The sequence below is a fragment of the Panthera pardus genome, unplaced genomic scaffold (assembly GCF_024362965.1).
Source record: "Panthera pardus isolate Hobbes unplaced genomic scaffold, ASM2436296v1 HiC_scaffold_2, whole genome shotgun sequence".
Lineage (NCBI taxonomy): Eukaryota > Metazoa > Chordata > Mammalia > Carnivora > Felidae > Panthera > Panthera pardus.
The window spans coordinates 67126233-67141584 of NW_026526765.1; the positions used below are offsets into that span (position 1 = coordinate 67126233).

The window sequence follows — 15352 nt, forward strand, 5'->3', positions numbered from 1 at the left end:
TACCTGGGAAAAGATAATTTTTGTTTGTTTGAATACTCTCTTGAATAAAGAATGAAAAAATTCTCTAATAACCAAATAACCGAAGCCAAACCAAAAACTCCATCAGGTTACCTTAAGGGCTTTTTCCCACTATAGTTTTTTGACAGGTGGAGCCTCTTGGAAATAATAGAAAATATCCATTGTTACAGATTTGCAATCACTTGAGGACAGAGCATTATGGGGGACACAAAGCACACCCAGAGTTCTTTCTAAATAAATATCACCCTTCAAAAATCCTTTATTTTGGTCTCCAGCAACCTGATGCTTTTATATGCTCAATGTGGATGAGGAGTTTAAGAGTTATGCAACCCTGTTTTGACATGTATAATGGCTATGTAAGATATTCATTAACACTGGATAAAGCTGGGTGAAGGGAACATGGGAACCTCTGAACTGTTTTTGCAATTTCTTGTGAGTCTTAAACTATTTCAAAATATAAAGTTATTTTTAAAATGATCATTCAATAAATTTTCATCTTGCTTTGGAATATCTTATCTTTTGTCTTGAATGCCTCAATTAGGAGTTCTATTTTTAAAACCTCTTATGTAAATTATTTTGTGGATAATGCTAACTGAAACATCAATGAAATTGTCTGAATTATTCAAGCAAAAATATCTGACTTTGGAAAAGCATTTTATTCTCTCATGAGTCATTAAGGTTAGATTTCTTCAATGACAAAGTTCACAGGATAATTGGCCAATCGCAATTTCTCTTTGCTTTGTGTTAGAAGTTTAGACATGAAAGAACATGTTTTATAATAATCCCATAAGTCTACATTTTTTTGCTCTTTTGTCTCAAAAGCATATGAGTTGTTTGAAATATTATGAGAACCATAATCAACAACTATTTTTTTGGTATTACTTTGCCAACAGCCTTTTCTCTCTATAATACATGTTATATCAGTCTATACATGTGTTATGTTATATAATAAATTACATAAAACCAATAAATTCCCAGTTTTATTAATTCCACATATTAAAAATATTATAAATTCACTTAGAAATACCATTAGAGTATTGTAGAGTAGAGTAAAAAATTCAATGCTATGGTCTCCAAAATAGTGCTCACATGTCTCAGGGGATGTTCAGGTTGATTCATACCAATTGTCTAAATTTGAAAAACTAAGATGGGATCCAAAGCAGTGGTAGCCAATATACTTTGCCAATGGTCTTCAAGATTCATTTAGCCAACATTTCTCCACAAGATTCTTCATAATCAATTAAAACATTTCTTGTATTCATATTTCAAATAGGCAGTAACTATTCTTTTGGGGGGCATGTATCAGTAGTTTACATATTTCTATAATTTTCTAAAAGGCACTATGGCTTTTTTAGTGAATCATCAGAGTAATTGTTCATCCTTTTCATTCAAGAAAACATAGCTTCTGTTTAAAAGTGATCTAGATGCTTTCTAGCCCAATGACTGCCTACTGCTTAAATCTGCTTTTTTGAAATTTTCACCAAGCATTCATCTAGCTTAGAATATGCCATGATCCGGAGAGCCTCAGGCTTTCAGAGACAGTGCTTTAAGGACTACTGTGGGGAGGAGGTGAAAAAGTGAATGCTGACCTGGCATGGATCCAGTTCTCATTCACTCATTGAACAGGAGCAGCTGGGATAGCATCTGATTCACTTAATCAGCTTCTTTGTCAAATTTAATTTGCAGAAAGCATTCCATTGCTCAAGGAAGTGACCCTTGAGCTGAGTCTTAAGGATGAGTAGGATTTAGCCATCCAAAAATACAGTAATTGGATCCAATCATTTGAGTGGCAAAATATGTCACCCCCCCAAATACATTACTAAGGAGGGATGGCAGAGAAAATAGGAGAGTAAGGACTTCCAAAAATTCTTCAAAAAATTAATAAGAAAACTGGAAAAAAGTCATCAGAATCAACTTTTTTTTCCCGAACTTTAGCTATTTAACCAAAGGCCTGTAGCAATCTGGGAAGTGTTTCTTCAAGAAAAAATGGCTGAATCTCAGTAAAAACAGTGAGATTTATGGCATTTTAACTTGTCCTTTTCCCATCCCTTCTCTCTAGCTCTATGATAGCTTTAAAAGTAAACAGCGCGTAATCATGTTGAAAATCGGCAACCTGGCAGCCACTGGAGGTTGCAGAATGGAGTTGGAGCTCCTTCAAAGCCTCGTTCCCAGAGAATTGTCAGTGTTTGACTGGTCTGGTAGTTCTCTGAAGTATGCTACTTGCAGAGCTGTCTTTATTTGACGTGACTCAGAGTAGAGCTCATCTGGTAGAAAAAGCCTTTTCACCAGCAGTGTTTATCAAAACAATTAGTGGCAATTGTTTAACACTTGTGGCTGCCAGGGGTGATAAAATTAGGATAAACAATAGGCTAACCAAAAAATTTAAAGGAAAAGATGGGGAATAAGATATTATCCATAGAGACCTTGAAAAGCTCTGACATATTCCTAGGAATCTAGAAGGTCAAGTGCATGCATACGGTTATGTCTGCCCAGGAATCTGTGCGTGCTGAAGAAAGACCAAAGGAGACCCTAAGGGCTCAGCTGTGGATGACCTTGAGAGTCTGTGTGAGTAGAAAGTGAAGGCTAACGCAGAATTTTAACTTTAAAAGAAAATTTTTTTTATGTTTATTTTTGAGAGAGAGAAAGAGTGAGCACAAGTGGGGGAGGGGCAGAGAGAGAGGAAGACACAGAATCCGAAGCAGGCTCCAGGCTCTGACTTGTCAGCACAGATCCCCATGTGTAGCTAGAACCCATGAACTGTGAGATCATGACTTGAGCCAAAGTCAGACGCTTAACCAACTGAACCACCCAGGTTCCCCAGAGTTGTTAACTTTCTGACTGAGTGCTGAAGGTATGCTCCAATACACAGCACGTGGCCCCTTGAGAGACTCCTTGTCCAGGCATTTAAGGAAATCTCTGCCCAATCATTACCTGACCACTAAGCTACATGAGCAGAGACTTCAGCAGCTATGTATGACAAAGAACACAGACTTTATCATTTAGAAGTTACTAAAACAAACAAGTAAACAACAAAGAGCAACAAATCCTGAGAAGGAGTGAATCTGATTTCCAGAGTTGCCACAATTTATTATTTAAATGTCCAGTTTTTAACAAAAAAAATTTTAAGATGTGCAAAGAAATAAGATAATATGGTCCATAAACAGGGGGAAAGAGTACTGATTAATAGGAGCAGTCCCTAGTAAGGCCCAAATGATGAAATCACTAGATAAGGACTTTAAATCAGCTATTGGCCAAGAAACAATGAAAAGATGCTCAACATCATTAACCATTAGGGAAATGCAAACAAAACCACTTCATACCCAGTAGGGTGGCCAAAATAAAAAAGATAGTAATAATAAATGTTGGAGAAAATGTGAAGAAATCACTGCCACAGAACACAGCAGTAGAAAAGGGTCCAATTTATCTGATAAAACTTATTTTGATGAGTGTAATCTCCTTCACTTCAGAGGCAAGAAAAATATAGGTAATAAGGCACTTTCTAGCATTTCCCAAATTGCTTCACATACCCACAAATCATACTAAGGTGTTCCCAAAGCATCTACTTGAAAGAGAAAAGAAACACTTTATGGGATAAGTTAGTGGATTAAATGCCAGAGGCATGTTCTTGAGACATGCATTCCTATTGTATATGCTTGACTTCTCTTTGTTATGAAGAACCATAGATCCTAGTTGAAGTGATTTGTCTAAAGCTCAAATGAAGTACCTAGCAGGCTAGTAATGTTATGTCTCTAGTGTTATAGGTCCAGTACAATTCAGCTGTGGAGGCAGATGCTATTTAGATTTATAAGGTTTTATTTGGATTTATAAAACTGATTAACCTCTTCAACTCCAGGCTGTTGTTCATTTAAATCTTTTCTCAACAAAAAATAGATTAGTACTTTCTGTAAAATGTATGACAAACTTGTGACTATATGGGTTAGGATAAATCAAATAAAATACTGGAAAATAAACCACATTAAATATAATTTAGTCCATTATTTAAATGATGAATATTAGTGGTTTCCTTATAGGCATATATTGAAAGTTAAGTGTAGTAGCTTTTGTAAACCTATTGGCCAATTTTGATTCCCCTGAATAGCCTTATGATTCCATTATTTCATAAGATATTTCTAACTGGTAACCACAAATCACCTTGTATTATATTAAGGATTCTGGCTGTGATGAATGTGGCAGTTGCCCTCTGGGTCAGTAAAATGTATTCAGGTGTTGCCAAGTCCTGTCAGATGTTCAACTAGTTGAATGTGTCTCATTCTGCTTTTGCTTAAGAGAGAGTAAATTTTGTTAAGTCAGACAGATTTCTTGTTTCCATCTTTCCCACTATCCGTTAAAATAGTTATTAGTAAACTTTAGTAGGAATAATCATTATTTTTATGTTTCCTTACTAATTTATGTCTCTCTCAGTAAGTTAAAGTTCTAAGGACTTGAATGTTATCTTCAAACACAAAGAGAAAAATGGGATTCAAATTGGTTTTAATCTTGTGACATTCAGAAAAGCACAAGAGCAATGTATTGGCATGGGATTAGCGTTGAATGAGGGATCTTGATAATTGTCTCCATTATCCTCTAAATTACACACCTTACAGTGGAAAAAAACTGCAAAAGTTAAAAAAAAAACTTTTTGCATTTATTTATTTTTGAGAGACAAACAGAGACAGAGACAAGTGGGGGAGGGGCAGAGAGAGAATGAGACAGAATCTGAAGCAGGCTCTAGGCTCTGAGCTGTTAACACAGAGCCCGACGCAGGGCTCGAACCCAAAAACTGGGAGATCATGACCTGAGCGGAAGTCACATGCTTAACCAACTGAGCCACCCAGGCGCCCCCAAAAACCCAAAAGTTTAAAAACAGAATAAAATATTGTTTTAGCATGTGTGTCATTGAATTCTTAATACTTCTTAAGGCAGCTCTTTACATTTAGAGATTTTTCTCCTCCAACCAAACCATTTAATAAATGGTCTCAGAAAAATCCCTCATTGGCACCTTCCTTACCCTTCTTCAGGGCCAGTCTACATTGTTGGAGCCCCTGGGATGCAGAAAGCTGGCAGCCCACCCTGGCAGATGGTCAGACTGAGAATACCTCCCACAAGTCTATTCTTTATTTTTTCTCTTTCTTTTCCAAAAACTCCAATCAAAGAAACTGAAATTCAAAGCAAAATCAAGGGCACCTTGACTGAAACAAGATTAGAATAATAGCCTCCAATTTAGAGCTGTTTTTTTTTTTGTTTGTTTGTTTGTTTGTTTGTTTTTTTAGCAGACTCTTATCGTCCAGTATGTCAGATCATTGCAGTCATTGCAGGTTTGTATAGGGGTGGAATAATATCCTATCTCTCTGGATGTTAAAAACTAAAGAAAGTAAAAAGAGGTGGAGGGATAGATTAGTCGGTCTTAGAAGACCAAAAATATACCTTGAGAGGTGACCAATATTTCAAGGAGCCACTTCCTTCATAGCTATTTAATAAACAGCCTTTGGTGTTAGGCTCCAAAAGCCCCACCTGTATTGTCAGGGTTTCCCCAGCTGGGGATTTGAGGGTTTGTGCCCTTTCACTGCCATTACTGATGGTGCTCTCTAATGGTCTCTGTGGGGCCCTGCCACAGTTGTCTGCTGCTGAAGTCCCAGCAAAGATGTCTGAAAGCACCTAATTTGGGGTGACTCTCATTGTCAATTATACTGATATACCACTACAGTGGCGATTTTCTGATTGGAAATTTGAGTAGTACTAGACCTGCTATCCTCACCTCCAAGCTCCAAGAGTTACATTAAATACCCTGCATGTGATCCTATCCACCCTCCAAAGGGAGTCTGGGTTCTAGGTGGTGACCCAAATTACTACCATGAAATTCATCCTTATCGTTCCTCTTCCTTTCTCTAATCAGAACTTTCATTTTTTTGCACTTTACCCCCCACATTATCAGTTTGGTTTTTAATAACTAACCCTGACTGATAATTTCCTTGAAGGACAGAAAAAACTTAAGTAGAATCCTAATGATTGAAAGGGGTTAGTGTCAGCTACAACACACAAAATCACCTGCCACAGTTACAGAAACACCTTCAGATTCAAAAAGCCCAAGTCATAAAAGCAATCTTTCTGCACCTTTACTCCTCATCTGCAAAATGAAGAGGTGGACTGCATAATTAGTTCTCTAACTTCTAATACTCCAAGTATCAGCACGTTACAGAAGGTTTTAATTAAGATTTTAGGGTCTTCTATTTGCTTAAATCAGATACTTCATTTCCATCTCCATTCTTGTTGATGTCAACTGTATCAGGAAATGGCTCTTTATTAATTTGGTGGATACTTATCAAATACTTACTTACAGAATACATATAAATTTATTAATTTGGTAGATATTTATTAAATGCTAACTATAGACTCTTGTGGCTACTGAAAGTACAAAGACTCTGCTCTCAAAAAGTTTTTGGTCTAGTTAATGCATGCCCTTGTCCTTCTTTCTTCTCCCATCTCCTGTGGTAGTAAATTATTATTTACCCATCTCTCTCACCATCCTTTCTCTGTCTCCTTTAATGGCTCCCCTTTCTTCTTGCAGTTCTAATTAATCCTAAAGATTAGTCATTCCTCTGTCCTTATTTCCCTCCACTTTTCCCCTTGAGGTCTCTCCTAATGGCCAAAGAACATATACTTTCAAAAATGTTCATCTTCTTGGTTACTTTAACCTTTTGGCCTCAAGCCATTCAGTCACACCCACGTGCCAGGACAGTAACGCAGGCACAAACACTGTAGTTCTATTTATCTACCAAGAAAATTAATCACTTCTGCCTAAACCTGCTCTGGGTATTTCTACCTCATTCCTATATCTTAGTTTTGTCTCCATTTTTGGATCTTCTCCCATCTTTCACACTGCTCACTGAACTTGGTTTCTATATTAGTTTCCTGGGGCTGCTGTAACAAATTACCATGAACTATGTGGGTTAAAACAACAGAAATTAATTCTCTTACAGTCCTGGAAACCAAAAGTCTAAAACCAAGGTGTCAGTAGGGGCATGTTTCCTCCAAAAGCTTTTGGAAAGAATTCTTTCTTGCCTCTTTGAACTTCTGGTAGTTGCTGGCGATCTTTGGCACTCATTGGCCTTTACATGCATCATTGGAATCTCTGCCTCCATTTTCATGTGGCCTTCTCCCTTGTGTTGCTATCTCCCTCTTCTTTTTTTTAATGTTTATTTATTTTTGAGAGAGAGAGAGAGAGAGAGAGAGAGAGAGAGCGAGCATGATTGGGGAAGGGGCAGAGACAGAGGGAGACACAGAATATGAAGCAAGCTCCAGGCTCTGAGCCATAAGTTCCCCCGCCCTCCAATGTGGGGCTTGAACTCACAAGCAGTGAGATCATGACCTGAGCCAAAGTTGGATGCTCAACCGACCGAGCCACCCAGATGCCCTCTATCTCCCTCTTTTTATAAGGACATGGGATTTAGGGCCCACCTTAATTGAGTGTGACTTCATCTTAACTTAGTACATCTGCAGAGACCCTATTTTGTGTGTGTGTGTGTGTGCGTGTGTGTGTGTGTGTGTGTATCCTACCCGTTTTTCTGGAGGAAATTTTACTAATACAGCATTTAATTAACATTTAGTGAATGAATGAATTAAATGCAAAAATAAACAAGTCTTCTATATGTACTGATTTCATTTTCTCAGATTAAGTATATTTTGCCTTTCACTAACAGATCAATCTTCCTTTGAGACCAATTTTATCATTTATTCATCTTCTAAGGTATTGAATTCAAACTCCTTGTGGATTTCCAGGAGCTCATAATCTGAGCATTCTACCAAGTAGAAAGATCTAGTGATTAAAAACATAGTCAAGGTGCCTAGGTGGCTCGGTTGAGCATCCGACTCTTGATTCCCACCCAGGTCATGATCCCAGGGTCGTGAGATTGAGTTCCATGTTGGGCTCCACGCTGAGCATGATTAATCCTGATTAAGATTCTTTCTCTCTCCCTCTGCCCCTCTCCCCAGCTCATGCTCTTTCTCTCTCTCTCAAATTAAACACACACACACACACACACACACACACACACACACACACACACACACAAAACATAGTCTATGATATCAAAAAGACCTCAGTGCAGTCCAGGATTCAGTATTTACTAATATGTGATCTTGAACAAATTATGTTATTCCCCTGAGCTTCAATTTCCCCATCTATAAAACACATACGTTAGTACTTACATCTAAGAACTATGAGAAGTAAATAAGACAACATATTTCAAATTATTAGCTGAAAGGTACTAAGTACAAAACAAATGGAATATTCTCTTATTATTATCTTCACTCTACTCCAAAATGAATTATTCATACTAGTCAAGCTGGTCTCTCTCAGGTCCCAATCCTATGTCCTCTTAGAAGTGCCTTCTTTTTTTAAAATATATTTTTTATGGTTTGGTCTCTTTTACTTTCTCACTCTCTTCATTTACCATTTTTCCAAGCTAGACTCAATCCTTTTTCCACCATGTCAGCACTCATTGATCCAACCTACTTTTCTGTGGGCAACATTTTATCTATATTGAAAATGTTAGTTTTACTCTAGGGAGATGGAGTGTTTTTCCATATTCCTCCTGCCAAATCCAACTAAAAATCCTGGATATGTATTTTATTCTATATATAAAATAAATAGAAGAAGACTTTGGAAATTAGAACGAAAAAGGCAGAGCAGCTAAAGACTTAGGGGCACAAAGAACACACAGTGTGAGTTCCTTGGTATTTCTTTTTGTCTCATATATCTCAGACTTGGAGCTGAAGAAGGAATCGTCTCAGAAATGCCAAATAAGCAGACACACAGAAAAAATCCCCAACAAAAGCCTATATCCAAAGAACTATTTATCCAAAGGACCAAGAAAGCAGGAGGCTGGCAAGACAGAAAATTTACAGACAATAACAATTATACTCCAGCCAAACATGACAGAAAACACTATGCCTTCATTCCCACCCATGCCAGCAAAGACCAAATGGAGAGCCTAGACTTCCACACTTGTGAGGCGTTAATGAGACACTTTCATTACTCACTCCCAGTGGGGTGTGTCAGAGAAGGCCAAGTAGGGAGCCTGGGCTTCTATCCCTCTCCCTTTCCCTGGAGCCATCTCAGAGGAGGCCTAGAAGACAGTCAGGGCTTTCAACATCACTCAATGGTAACAAGGAATGAAGACATGAAAACCAAAACTGAAAACACAATACAATTTATATTTGCTCAAAAAAAAATACTGAGAATTGGGGCAAGATGGAAGAGTAGGAGGACCCTAAACTCACCTCATCCCACAGGTATGACTAGATAATACCCACATCAATGTAAATAACCCAGAAAATGGCCCCCAAGACTGGCAGAACAAATTCCATAGTTAAATGTAGAGAAGAGATCACACTGAAGAGAGGAGGAAGGGTGGACCTGTAGGACTGTCCACAAGAAGGAGTGACCCCGGGGAATGGAGAGGGGAGAGAAACAGACCCTCACACTGGAAAGCCTGCATAGGGAAGATGAATCCCCATAACATTTGGCTTTGAAAACCAGAGGGGCTGAATTTTGTGAGTTCTTACAACCAGTGAGATTTAAAACCTGGAATTTAAAAAATCATTGCATTCGGCTCTAGGACAGCCAGGAGGGGAGAAGAAACTGAGTCCATGCCCCTAAAGAGACAGCACAACAAACAGCCTGCAGAAATATAGCACAGAAGCAGCAGTTTGAAAAATACCTGTGGCATATAGAAGGGAGAGTAGTTTACTAATCTCAGAGCATGTCCTGGAGGGACAGAGATGTTGGGAGACTCCTCTAGGATCAAAGGAGCTGTCAGGCACTATTTCCTTCCCCTGCCCCCCAAATAAAAATATGGCCATCTGTGGGAGCAAGTGCAACTCCAACACTTTCTATCTAACTTGCTACCACTGTTGCCCAGCACCCTCATGCTATGGCAGATCAGCCCTCTTCAATACACTCTTAGCCAGAACGCATGCAAAGAAATGTCACAAGCCTGTCAACATGCAAGCCCAACAGCAGTACAAGCAGCACTACTCCCAAGTGACTCCTGCATCAGGGAGAGAGAGAGAGAACTACACACACCAGTCAGACTGTGGCCCTAGCAGAGGGCTGGAGGCAAACAGCTGGTCTGACTGCAGGCCCTGCCCACCAACAAAAGCTTCTCAGGGGACAACACAGGGAAAGCACCCTGCCATTTGGTGCTACTGCATCTCTGGCAAATGCCTGGTCTGACTCAATCAAGCCGAAGGTGGCCCAGACTGGCCCACTAACACGACAGGGACCAAGCATTTGCCCATAACAGCCACTGCAGTTGACTGGACTGAAGGAAAGAGCAGCTCAGCCACAACAGCAGGGTGAATGCAACACACATAAGAGGCACCCCTGAAGCTCCAGTTTCCAGTGAACAGGGGACACTGCACTGCAGAGCACTACAGGACCTCTTCTTCATAATGCCACTACTTTCAAGTGCAGGAGATGTAGCTGACTTTCCTAACACACAGAAACAGACAGAGAGACGAAATGAGGAGACAGAGAGACAAAATGAGGAGACAGAGAAGTATGTCCCAAATGAAAGAACAAGAGCAAGTCATAGCAAGAGACCTAAACAAAACAGATATAAGTATTATGCCTGAAAGAGAATTTAAAGTAATGACCATTGGGGTGCCTGGGTGACTTGGTTGGTTGAGCATCCAAGTCTTGGTTTTGACTTGGGTCATGATCTGGTGGTCTGTGAGTCTGAGTGCTGCATTGGGCTCCATGCTGTCAGTGCAGAGCCTGCTTGGGATTCTCTCCCTCTCTCTCTGCCCCTCCCCCCCCTTGTGCTTTCTCTCCCTCTCTCTCTCAAAATAAATAAACTTAAAAAAATAAAGTAATGAACATAAAGATACTCACTGGACTTGAGATAAGAGTGGAGGACATCAGTGAGATCCCTAACAAAGAGATAAAATAGAACCAATCAGAGATGAATAACAGATTAAATGAAATTAACAATACACTAGATGGAATAAATAGTAGAGAAGAGGAAGCAGAAGAACACATCAGCAACCTGGAGGACAGAGTAATGGAAAGTGATCAAGCTGACTGAGCACATGAGAAAAAAGAAATTATGCAAAACAAGAATAGACTTCGAGAACTCAGTGACACCATCAAGTGTAATAACATTCACCTTATAGGGATCCCAGAAAGAGAAGAGAGTGAAAAGGGGGTGGAAAATTTGTTTGAAAAAAATAGCTGAAAACTTCCTGAATTTGGAAAAGGAAACAGAAATTCAGATCCAGGAAGCACAGAAATTCCCCCAATAAAACCAACCCAAGGAGGTCCACACCAAGACATAATAATTAAAATAGCAAAAAGTAGTGATAAAAAGAGAATTTTAAAAGCAGCAAGAGAAAAGAAATCAGTTACATATAAGGGAAACACCAGGAGGCTATCAGCAGATTTTTCAGCAAACCTCTACAGGCCAAAAGGGAGTAGCATGATATATTCCAAGTGCTGAAAGGAAAATATCTATGAGTGAATACTCTATCCATCAAGGCTATCATTTAGAATAGAAGGAGAGATGAAGAGTTTCCCAGACAAACAAAAGTTAAAGGGATTCATAACCATTAAACCAGTCCTACAAGAAATGTTAAAAGGGACTCTTTGAGTAGAAAGGAAAGACCATAAGTAAAAGTAGGAAAAGTGGGAAGTACAAAAATTAGGTATGTCTGTAAATATCAGTCGAAGCACTTACAAAATAAAAAGAATGTAAAGTATGACACCATATACCTAAAACATGGAAGTGAGAGGAATAAAGAATGGGTTCATCACCTTAAGCAACCATCAACTTAATATAGACTGCTATATGCAGAAGATGTTATATATACACCTAATGGTAGCTACAAATCAAAAACCAGTAATAGATACACAAAAAATGAACAGAAAGGAATCCAAGTATAACTAAAGAAAGCCAACTTATTATAATAAAAGAGACCAAGGGAATAAAGGAATGGAAAACTACAAAAAAATCACAAAGAAAGTAACAAAATGGCAATAGATAGATACCAACCAATAATTACTTTGAATGTAAATGGACTCAATGTTCCAATCAAAAGACACAGGGTGATGGAATGGTTAAAAAAAAAATCAAGACCCATCTATCTGCTGCCTACAAGAGACTCATTTCAGACCTAAATATACACTGAAAATGAAGGGATGGAGAAGTATTTATCATGCAAGTGGATGTGAAAAGAAAGCCAAGGTAGCAAAACTTATAACTGACAAAATAGACCTTAAAACAAAGACTGTCATGAGACAAAGAAGGACATTGTAGAACAACCCAACAAGAATATATAACAATTGTAAATTTTATGCACCCAACTTAGAAGCACCCAAATACATAAAACAGTTTATAACAAACATAAAGGAAGTAACTGATAGTAATACAATAATAGTAGGGGATTTCAACATCCCACTTACATCAATGCACAGATCATTCAATCAGAAAATCAAGAAGGAAACAGTGGCTTTGAATGACACATTGGAACATATAGATTTAACAGATATATTCAGAACATTCCATCCTAAAGGAAAAGAATACACATTCTTTTCAAGTGCACAAGGAACATTCTCCAGAATAGAGCACATAGTAGTCCACAAAACAAGTCTTAACAAATTAAAAAAGACCAAAGTCATACCATGCATCTTTTCTGATCACAATGCTGTGAAAATAGAAATCAACCACAAGAAAAAAAGCTGGAAAGAGCACAAATATGTGGAGGTTAAATATCATGCTACTAAACAATGAATGGGTCAACCAAGAAATCAAAGAACAAATAAGAAAAAATACATGGAGACAAATGAAAATAAAAACACAGCAGTCCAAAATCTTTGGGATGCAGCAAAAGTGGTTCTAAAAGAATAGCTTATACAATATAGGCCTACCTCAAGAAGCATGAAAAATCTCAAACAACCTAAAGGAGCTAGAAAAAGAAGAACAAACAACCCAAAACAAGTAAAAGGAAGGAAACAATAAAGATTAGAGCAGAAACAAATGAAACAGAAACTAAAACAAAACAAATGAACAAAAACATTAGAACAGATCAATGAAACCAGGAACTTGTTCTTTGAAAAGATCAACAAAATTGATAAACCTTTAGCCAGACTCATCGAGAGAGAGAGAAAGATAGAGAGAGATGGGACTCAGATAAAATCAGAAATGAAAGAGGAGAAATGACAACTGACACCACAGAAATACAAAGGATTGTAAGAGAATATTATGAAAAGTTATATGCCAACCAATTGAACAACATTGAAGAAATGGATAAATTCATAGAAACATATAACTTCCCCAAACTGAATCAGGAAGAAATAGAAAATTCAAAAAAGACAAATTACTAGCAATGAAACTGAATCAGTAATAAATAAATAAATAAATAAATAAATAAATAAATAAATGTGTGTGTGTGTGTGTGTGTTAAAGAAGTGTTAATACCTATCCTTCTCAAACTATTCCAAAAAATAAAAGAGGAAGGAAAACTTCCAAATTTATTCTCTGAGTCCAGCATTACCTTGACACTAAAACCAGGTAAAGACACTACAAAAAAGAGAACTACAGGCCAATATGTCTGATGTACATAGATGCAAAAATCCTCAACAAAATATTAGCAAGCCAAACAACACATTAAAAAATATCATTCACTATGATCAAATGGGATTTATTCCTTGTATGCAAGAGTGGTTCAATATTCACAAATAAATAAATGTGATACATCACACATCAATAAGAGAAAGGAAAAAAATCATATGATCATTTCAATAGATGCAGAAAAAGCATTTGACAAAGTACAATGTCCATTCATGGTAAAAAAAAAATCCTCAACAAAGTAGGTTTAGAGGGAACATACTTCAACACCACAAAGGCCATATATAAAAAACTCACAGTGAACATAACACTCAATAGGGAAAAACTGAGAGCTTTTCCCCTAAGGTCAGAAACTAGACAAGAATGTACACTTTTACGACTTTTATCCTCATAGTACTGGAAGTCCTAGCCATAGCAATCAAACAAGAAAAAGGAATGAAAGGCATCCAGATTGGTAAGGAAGAAGTAAAATTTTCACTATTTGCAGATGACATGATACTATATATAGAAAACTCGAAAGACTCCACCAAAAACTACTAGAACTGATAGATGAATTCAGTAAGGTCATAGGATACAAAAATCAATGTACAGAAATCCCTTGAATTGCAATACACTAATAATGAAGCAGTAGAAAGAGAAATCAAGGAATCGATCCCATTTACAATTACACCAAAAATGATAAACTACCCAAAATTAACTTAAAGAAGGAAGTGAAAGACTTGTACTTTGAAAACTATAAAGCATTAATGAAAGAAATTGAAGATGACTCAACAAATGGAAAAAGATTCCATGCTCACGGATTGCAAGAACTAAAATTGTTAAAATGTTCATACTACCCAAAGTAATCTACAGATTTAATGCAACCCCTATCAAAATACCAACAGCCTTTTTCACAGAGCTGGAAAAAATAATACTAACATTTGTATGGAACCACAAAAGACCCCAAATGGCCAAAGCAACCTTTTAAAAATAAACTTAAAACAAAATTTTTTAATGGGCTCTATGCCCAACATAGGGCTTGAATTCAAGACCCTGTGATCAGAAGTCACATTCACTACTGATGGAGCCAGCCAGGTGCAATCTTGAAAAAGAAAAACAATGCTTGAAGTATCACAATTCCAGATTTCAAGTTATACTATAAAGCTGTAGTAATCAAAACAGTATGGTACTGGCACAAAAATAGACACAGATCAATGGAACAGAAGAGAAATTCCAGAAATAAACCCATGAATGGTCCATTAGTCTTTGATAAAAGAGGCAAGAATATCCATTGGGAAAAAAACAAGTCTTTCCAACAATGGTGTTGGGAAAATTGAACAGCTACATGCAAAAGAATGAAATTGGACCACTTTCTTACACCAAACACAAAAATAAACTCGAAATGGATTAAAGACCTAAATGTGAAACCTGAAACCATAAAAATCCTAGAAGAGAGCATGGGCAGTAATTTCTCTGACATCAGCCATAACAATATTTTTCTAGATATGTCTCCTGAGGCAAGAGAAACAAAGGAAAAAATAAATTATTGGGACTACAATAAAAGAAAAAGCTTCAGCACAGAAAAGGAAACAATTAACAAAACTAAAAGATAACCAACTGAATTGGAGAAGATAGTTGCAAATGACATATTTGATAAAGGGTTAGTATCCAAAATATGTAAAGAATTTATACAACTCAACACCAAAACAAACAAACCAAACCAAACCAAT

At 37.4% G+C, this 15352-nt stretch overlaps 1 protein-coding gene across 1 annotated transcript in view; it reads left to right on the forward strand.

Annotated features, from left to right (window-relative positions):
* Window positions 1–15352, forward strand: part of LOC128778382 (proline-rich protein 36-like) — a 75492-nt gene that overhangs the window by 24520 nt on the left and 35620 nt on the right. The window contains exons 5-6 of the mRNA XM_053907671.1: window positions 2078–2216; window positions 5037–5098. Of these exons, the coding sequence (XP_053763646.1) occupies window positions 2078–2216; window positions 5037–5098 (201 nt within the window). The remainder of the gene's footprint in view (window positions 1–2077; window positions 2217–5036; window positions 5099–15352) is intronic.